The 9,103-nt window shown below is 38.6% G+C and overlaps 1 protein-coding gene across 3 annotated transcripts in view; it reads right to left on the bottom strand.

Moving 5' to 3' along the window:
- Nucleotides 1–1,127: 1,127 nt before the first annotated feature.
- HERC2 (HECT and RLD domain containing E3 ubiquitin protein ligase 2) overlaps nt 1,128–9,103 on the bottom strand; it is a 108,907-nt gene continuing 100,931 nt past the window's right edge. For all 3 annotated transcript variants that reach the window (XM_051806894.1, XM_051806896.1, XM_051806895.1), the window contains exons 87-93: nt 8,772–8,913; nt 7,825–8,019; nt 7,626–7,738; nt 6,555–6,745; nt 3,458–3,563; nt 2,707–2,919; nt 1,128–2,134 (exon numbers count right to left, since the gene is read on the bottom strand). In XM_051806894.1, coding sequence (XP_051662854.1) covers nt 1,862–2,134; nt 2,707–2,919; nt 3,458–3,563; nt 6,555–6,745; nt 7,626–7,738; nt 7,825–8,019; nt 8,772–8,913 — 1,233 coding nt within the window. In that variant the 3' untranslated portion in view covers nt 1,128–1,861. The remainder of the gene's footprint in view (nt 2,135–2,706; nt 2,920–3,457; nt 3,564–6,554; nt 6,746–7,625; nt 7,739–7,824; nt 8,020–8,771; nt 8,914–9,103) is intronic.

Genomic DNA, 9,103 nt, shown 5'->3' with positions numbered 1-9,103 from the left:
CTTTGATCAAGCTAGATGCCTACAGGGCTCCAGTGTTACCACAGCGAAGGGCAACAGATGACCTCACAAGCACTTCTGTACTAGCTTCTCCACTCTTTACCCCCAGGAGAAATTCAATTCAGCAGCAAAGATAAAAGAGGTTGCTTAAGGTTTTTTTGAGTTTTGCATCTTTAAGATTCAAAAAAGATACAGCATTTTTCATCAGCAGACGGAGTAAATCTGGAGGACAGAGTACAGGCCTGACTCTGGAATCTCCAACGAGACAGAGGATCAGGACAGTAGCAAAAGATCTTCAGCACTAAACAGAGGTGTCTAAAGCTAACAGATTTCAAAACTCTGACATCTTAAGAACAAACAGATAGTTTCACCACTATTTTGGAATATCAACTTTGTCTCATGAGAACTTTGAAATAATATTAACCCACATTTAATATTTAAATCTAGTTGGAAGAGAAGTCAAATGCACACACTAAAAAATTAATTAATCCGCTCAGAATAGTAAAATGTTAAATACTCACATATACCTATCCTGATAATTAGTGAAGCAATGGTATGACATCACCTACTACTGGATTTTAAAGTAAAATATTAGTGCCTTGGCACAACTAAATCTTATTCTCCTACTCCAAAAAACCAGTGTATACACCATGTGGTCAACACATAATACCTGCCCAAAGGTGCTTGACTTCGATCACTTATTCAAACAGGCCACTCTGGATGCACAATGTGTCATGATCAAGCCTTGTAAGATGACCTAATCTCCACGACAGTATGTTGTAAAAGGATCATCATACTCTTCTACTCACATTCAGGTACCTGATGACACCTGCCCCTTAAACTTCCTCAAAATTTTTTTCCAGGTGTCCAAGAAGAAATTCACCATTTACTGACAACAGCTGCCTTAGGAACAACTGCAAAAACATGGTGTTTTGCTACCATTAACACATCACATAGACTTGCTCAAGTTTACTGCAGCTCACATTCTGTCTCTGGCAATGCACCTACTATTGGTGGAGCAGCACCAACAACGTTTGCTCAGCAGCTGTAAATTGCAGAAACGTTTCTTAGTAGAGCCGTTTCAGTGTTTGTCCCATGTAGCAGCTGCATTACCACGGAAAAACACATACTGTTTTTCAATGTGGCAGAACTTTTATTTGGAAGGAAATTATAACTTCTGCATTTACATGGCACCAATTATATACAGTACACTTTCCATGATAAGAATTATGATGCTGTTCACAGAAAGTATCAAATTTGAGATAAATAACACATAAGCTAAAATATACAAACCAGGGGTGGAGGTGAAACTATTGGCCATTTTTAATTATCTATAGAAGAATTTCAAGGAATAATGTTTATTCAATGTTCAAAAACTTTTAACAAACTTCTAGTAAAGTTAAATGAAATATTTATAATACTATTCAGTTGTTGCACAGTATTTCCAATATACAATCAAGAAGATGCACAGAACACAACACTTAATATGAAAAAAAACCTATTGCACCCACAATTTAAAGGTTTCACTGCCTTTTGGATGCTGCACTACCATATTTATATAAACATTTACAACACTTCAGTAAACACAAAGGTTCTAAATGCAGTGCAGCATTATGGGGGGCCACTTTCAGCTCTTAAAATAAATGTTAAATGCCCATATACTGTGCCATTTATTTTAAGCTGATGGTTTAAGCTGTAACCCTTAACTCCTACTGTGAGTAGCAAACACACTTTCCCCATGTTCAGAAGATTACCATCCCTCTGACTATATAGTCTATATTCTGAAACCTAAACTGTCCTTGGCTTCATTGTCATTTTGGCGTTTTGCCTCAGTGTTTGTGACAACTATTTCTTATGTTACTTTTCAATGTCCTGTTAGGTAGTCCTGTGTAGAATCTGAAGCAAAAGAGTCTGCATCTTCATTATCAGAATCATCACTACTGTCATCAGCTGCTGGCTCTCCTGTCAGCGCTATCCGGGCATAATCATCAGTGTCTATAGACTTGCAGAAGTGAATGGCATACTTCAGTTTTTCCTCTAGTACTTGCTTACAGGAATACCTGGGCAGCTTCAGGAGAAAGAAGCATGTGTACGACTCAGGAAGGAAGTGGTCTGGAGGATTGTATTTATCCAATACCTGTTGAAAAAAAAAAAAACATAATATTTTTAATTCACTGGCCAAACCACAAATGAGTATCAAAATAATAATTGGGATTTGTTTTTAAACAGGATATTATATTTTTGATTCTGATGCTGATGTTTCTTAAAAGAAAATTAAAAGGTAAAATCCATTTTCCCTACTCTAAGTAAATAAATAAATAAAAACAGACATGTATGAGTTGCTTTGATTATGAATGTGTGGTGTATTACTTCAGCAAATATCAAAACATGATTTGAAGATCATGGGGGTTTAATTTAGCTGAAATTACTACCTAAGCTGAATGAACTGCTAAATACGGGCCAGCAAAAACAGTTGAATGACACTGGAAAACTATAAAAATCCAGAGAAATAAGTGGCTGGGCAATTAAATGAATTGTCCAAGTCAAGAGAGAATATTTATATAAACAGTTGCACTGTCAAATCTACAATGTAATGTTGCAAAACAGTTTAATAAAATCAGCCTGTTCTCTTGTTATGTCATGCTACTACTTCTCCAGTAGCAGCTTTTTTAAATCCCCCCTACATCCTCTCCATCCCACACACCTTACCTGAATAACAAAGTCCCTCCCCCTAAAGTCTGCAATAGTCCTGGGCAGCCTTGTTCTGCCCCACACAAAACGCAGGAAGAGAGATCGCTCTGTATTGGAGAAGGACTCCATCACTTCCCAGAACCACTGTATCAAGGAAGCAGTTGGTTCAATGCCTTTATAAGTCGCTACAGATTTCAGGAGATGAAGTGGAATATCTGGGCTTCCACATACCTGAAAAATAAGATCCAGTGATAGGCTATACAAGTCTAATAAGATCAATTAGAGGTGATTTGTTCCCTCTATTCCTTTAAAATATTTAATCACCTTTTACACTGACAAACTGAACATTCGAATATTTGAAGTGTCATGAATAGTCTCCTATTACAATAGTACTAAATACACATCTTCCCATCAGGGGACAGTAATGAACCTTCTTTCACATTCCTGGATCACATAACAAATTAAACATTTTACTTGGGACAAATATCTCCAATTCACCTCCTAGATCCCTGTCATGTGGGGTTTTTTGGTTTTGTTTGTTTCTTACTGAAAAAATTCATTACATCCCTGCTCAGCTATATCAAAATAATCTTACCAACACTAATAGGGCAATTAAACATTTTCTAGTCTTTTCTTGAACTGAATGTTTGCAACCACAGAGCAATCATTGTAAACAGCATTTAATGTGGGGTTTGGATTAGTAAAATGAATGAGTGAATAATCTCACTTCAAATTAGTCTGACAGAAGTAATAAAGCAGAAATTGATACCATAGTTTCCAGTTCGTATCCTGTAAAGAGCGAAAGTAGAGGAACTGGAACAACACGGGCCATGCCCTCACGAACTGCTGCAACCTGTTCATCAAATTCATGAAGCCTGCAAAGAAACATTTTTGGAGTTTCTGTGAATGTTATTTCTAGCAATTATTTATAGCTATTACTGTGACATCAAAGCAAGTTTAACCACTCTCCTCAAGTCTCCAGCTATAAACCAAGGAACATTAACATTTATCACAAAATACTTGACTTTATACACCAATTCATATTGCACAGCAAACTCAATATGGAGAGATATCTCCCGATGTTTAGGATATTTTATTCCCAGTACTATTCCTGTGCTATGCCTGGCAAAAACAAACCAATACCCAATTTGGAAACAACATACTTGTCATGGGTTAAGACTGGCCCCCCCTGAGAGTCGGGGGGCTCAGAGGTGAGTGGGTGGCAGGGCAGTGTTCCCTGGAGCGCCAATCACCACTCGTCTTGTTCGCTTACGCTAAAAAATCATATATACACAGCACCGGAAGCTGCTGGCAGCTTCTGTTGGTGTCTGCTGCGTGTAGGTGTAGGAGGCCAGGGGGTGGTTGGGCTCCTTCTTGCCCCCTCTGGCAGGGAGAGGGGAGCCCTGTGCCCCCCCCCACTCTGCCTAGGCCAGAGTTAGAGACAACATTGGAGTGAGTGCGTGTTTGTGAGGGACGCGACTCACAAACAACTGGTAAGCAGGAGAGAAAGAAGGCAGGCCTTGCAGCCAAGCCTTCTCCCCCCCCCTTTTGCATTTAAGTTGTGGAGGGGGGCCTTTTCTTTCCCTCCACTGTAAAGTGGAGGAGAGGCTCAGCATTGAAGCAGAGCCAAGTGGACGGGTTGATAAAGCAGCAGCTCGGCAATAGGGAGAAGAATCCCAGGCGAAATCGGAGACGGGCCAGAGAGAGAGAGGCTAGGGAGTTGCCCTGCCAAGGTCTGACTGGGGGCAGCCGAAAACTCACTTGGAGGACGCGTATGTTGATAAGCTACACTACAGCAGCCTACAAAACCGAGGTATGAGACCGAGAGAGAGAGATCACACGGCAGAAATGACACAGGACCAAGGAGAAAGGACTCAGAGCTACTTTCCTGGACTTTGTGAGGAAGGAAGGACTTCCACAAACAGCTGGAGCTTGGTGAGGGGGGAGCATTCGGGTCCCTGAACACTCCCACGAGAGAGAGACTGGTTACCTATCAGCCTGGAAAGGCTTTTCCTGGACTTAAGTTAAAAGGAGAAGCTTTGAAGAGACTGATAGAAGTGTAATATATATATATATATATATATATAGTTGCTTTTAGTTTGTACAGTATATTTATTTGTGTAAATAAATGTAAATACTTCCCCCTTCCCCTGTAGAAGCCTCTTGCCGGAACGTTTTCTCTTCGGTGTTGAGATAAATTGTGGGAAGGGGTGGGGGAAGCCTGGTAATTGGATTTTGGATTTCTAATGTGGCTCAAACTGCCACAATACTCTTGCGAAAAGAGAGGCTGTGTCTTGAAACCTTAAACATTCTCAATATGTGACAGACATTACAGTAAAAGAAAAATGGGTCTAAACTAAAACATGGTTTCTGTGGGGACAGGAGGTTTTCTGATTTCAGGGCAGATACCGATAAGTAACATTTTGCTGCTTCTGATGCCACACATGATTTGTGTTTTGGGGTTTTTTCCCTATCAAATAATTTCTGAGATGTTTTACAGAGCTCTCCAGAGCACAGATTCACATGTTTCATAAGTCCTGTCTTCAGGCTTATGAAGTCGTCACCAAAATAAACAAAGATGTCAGGACAAGTTTGGTCTTTTGAATCCACTTTTCCCTACAGATTCTATTCAGGTGCTAGTTTTCTCTCTCAATGGCTTCATATAGTAAAAACCTGATACTTAATCTAAACCTTTAAACGTTTCCCCCAAAGGCCTTTTGACTGCAAAATGCTTTAGAATTGCTTGTGTCCTTTGAGAATAGCCAGAACTGGCAATAAAACAAAGCCATTTCTTCAAAGGAATATCCACTCCAAATGAAATCCCTCTCTCTACTGTCAAAATCAAGTTTAAGTATTGGTTCATAACCATTTATAGAGTAAAAAAAAAAAAAGAAAATCAAAGACTAATTCAGTAGTTGTTGCCAGACACTAACTAGAAACTAATAAGCAAGTATATAGTGACAACACAGTCTTGCTCAAGCACACTCTGAAGCAGATAACTATGGTGGAGTGAATAAAACAGCCATGAATCAGTTTCTCACCCAAATTATCTAAATTTCCATATTTCAGTAGGCACTAGACTTACTACTTCACATAGATGCTTATGGTTGCTTCTTAGCTGTGCTCATCTAGATTAGCTACCTGGCTACACAAGCAACCAAAGGCCTGTCTTTTCAAATACTAAACAACTATTTGCATTTCAGTGCAATGTTTGTGCAATCGGATATGTCTGTCTCGTATTGGCCTCATAAGCCACCAGCATGCCCATAACAAATGTGGATAGAGCCTTCCTAAATCTTCGTTCACGAAGCCTAGCCATGATGATGATGATGCAATGTTTGGCTCTTGGCCCTTTTCGGCTTTCGCCTTTTTTGGTGGGTGTGCATAAGTGTCATATCCAAGGAACGAACATTTTGTTTTGTCTATTCCAACTTAGATAAGAATAAAGTAAGAATTCAGCTGATACTGCCTTTGACTGTAATTGATGATATGAAAAACTATGAGTGCAGCAGTACTACATCTATGTTCTCTTCACAAGACCAAGCCTATTACTTTAGCGCATAGGAAGAACTAGATGCATGGGACATTTCTCCACCTGTAAAACTGGCTGCCAAAACTGCTCTGTCAGGTCATACCTCTGTCTAGAGCCATACCTGCTTGTTTGTTTTGTTTCCTAAAAACTAAGTTTAATCTTTCTCTCCTTGGAGAGATAAGTGAAATCAGAAATTCAACACTGCAATCCTGTGAAAATATTAAAATATTTGTGCATAAGAGGTTGAAGTAGTACACTGTTTAAAAGCTGTTGCATACTTTTTGAAAGAAAATGCGTATTCATGTCAATAACTTTAATGATTTCTTCAACAAACCTGTAGTTTATTGCCAGCCTCACATATTCTGCTCTGTTATCCAGTGTAATATGGGTGTACTTAGAACTCAGCTGAATATCTTGACCACTTGCATTAGGCACAGTGAACGGGAGGCTCATAGCTTCAAACTCTTCTGAAGTAGCTTCATTATCTCGAATGTACATAAGCCCAGGAATAAAATCCTTATCAACCTTTTGAAAGTAACAAACCCAAGTTAAACTCAGTTTATTAGCATTACACAACAGCGTCTCTTGTATACCAAAAGCAGTGCATCACATGTTATCTGCCAAAAGCTTTGATGAATGTCTGACCAGAATTCATCGAACTTAATTTCAAAAACATAAAACGGCTTAGTATTTTACATAAAATTTCATTATGTTGGATGTTGGAAAGTGCATGTGGTTCCAGATTTCAACCTTTTTGGAGAGCATTTCCCAAGAAACTGTATTTTATGAGAAAATGGATTTAAAGCTTAAAAAAATAATTATCTCTACCAATGCTGGGTTTGGTACAAAAGGAATCCCCTTAGTGACAAGTGAATGACTCAATGCTTTTACAGTAAGTACATTTCTACATGACGGGATTTGAGAAGGAGCTCTTCTTTGTACTGAAGATCTAAGTCTTATCCTACATTTACTGAGCTCATTAAGCAGACATTGAAAGCTTGTGATATTCAGTATGTGAGCACAAACTAGTAGTAGTTTGCACTCATTTTCTTTTACTTCAAAACAGTGCAGGCATGTGTACTCAAATCAGTTGGCACAACAGACAGTAACAGCTACAGAAAGGTCTACTGGAAGTAGGAATTCCACCACAAAGATTTGTCTAGTCAAACCCATGAGATTTAAGAATGCTCTAGAATTCAAATAGATTAAATACTTTTGAACAACTCACATTTACAGTTTTAACAGTCAGTACAAATCATCCTTGTATACTGGTTCAAAATGTAAAAGGCCAGTCAAAATACAAGCATATGGAAACCAGGGAAACTAATCACTCGAGAAAAACTTATGCTAGAATCTGCTTGTCTGCTGTAAGCTATATCCTACTCAGGAACTTCATCATACTTACCTCACTGAGATCAGCAATTGTTAGATTCATTCCTGCAAGCTGTTTCCACACTGGCTCAGCCAGGTTGAGGCTCAGAGGGCTGCCAGTCCGGATAGCAATGCCCAAAAGTACACCTGTAAGTTTAAACACTTTTTTTTAGATTCCCAATATTCTGATCACGTAATGCCAGTAGCGTATCACAAAGTAGCTAAGAAATTACCAAGAAAACGAAACATGTTCATATGCAGGAGTGACTTGGCAGCAGGATTTAATAGGAAGCAATCTCTGTTTGCTCCAGATTCATCTCTTCCATTCGGTGTCACAATTAACAGAGGGGTCAGCCCATTCTGAAGCTCTTCGCACATTTCTGCTATTGATTCACTATAACCTCCACCACAATCATCCACAGATTCACCTTGAAGACAAAAGGCTCAAAATTAAATGTTCTTTCAAAAATAACTGAAGTATTGAAACAAACTGTATTTCATTCCACAGGGATAACTGAGTAAACAAAAGTTTACCAAAAGCTGCGCTGTCTTATCTCTTCATATGAAAACGCTTGAAGTTTTGCTCTCTGGATGTTTCCAGCTCATTGTAAAATGCATTATTTAGAAGATTATATGACATACCACAGTGACAAAAATACTATCTTGACGGAACGTAACTAATTTTTTTTATCGCTATCCACTAATCAAAATAAAATAAAACAGAGCTAGAAAAGGAAGTGTAGCTTTGAATTTCACGAGTGGCATTTTAAAGTAGATATATTTTATTGAGCCCATATTCCATAGATAGAACGGCTCTTCAATTTCAAGTATTTTTCATTAAAAAGCTCAAAGTGATATGGTGATTTGTAGAAACAACCTTACCAGTAAGACTAGCTAGCCAGGATTAATTACCAATTCAGACAGCTCAAAAACCGGTTTAGGTTTTGCAGAGTGTTTGCAGCAAGCAGAATAGCTGCCCCTGGAATTTGAGGAGAATCACAGACACATTTCCATTAAACTTGAGGGGTTTTATAGAATAATTTAAAAAGGTTTTTTTACTTCCTAACATTTTAAGCACTTTGTCTACACACATATATTGTTTTCTGTATCACTTCCTTCATTCAGGTTCTCCAAGAGTTAACTGCAAGGTAGAAGGGTGGGGTGAGAAGAATTCTCTTACCAACAAACTTGACTTTCCAAACACGATGAGGAAGCAGAAGGCTATCAGGGCTAAAGGAACTCATTTTAGCACACATCTGTCCAAACACTGACTTTGTACCATCAGGTCCAGCCAGTCCTCCTTTACTTCTGGAACGCTTTACCTATTGAGTAAGCATATTATAAAAGTCACAGTAAGAACATATTTCAACTGGCATTACTGTGCATATAGATAAGGAATTCTCAGTACCCTCAACCACCAACACCTTACTTATCTTTCATTTCAAACAGTTCTTTGTTCATCTGTCACTACTCAGCACTATATCTGTTTATCTTTAAAAGAAAATGAAAAGA

Source organism: Manacus candei, unplaced genomic scaffold (assembly GCF_025592945.1).
Source record: "Manacus candei isolate 608988 ecotype Guabito, Panama unplaced genomic scaffold, ASM2559294v1 h1tg000069l, whole genome shotgun sequence".
NCBI classification, from domain to species: Eukaryota; Metazoa; Chordata; class Aves; order Passeriformes; family Pipridae; genus Manacus; species Manacus candei.
Note: the sequence above shows the minus strand (reverse complement) of the source record. Positions and strands in the feature narration are given on the sequence as shown.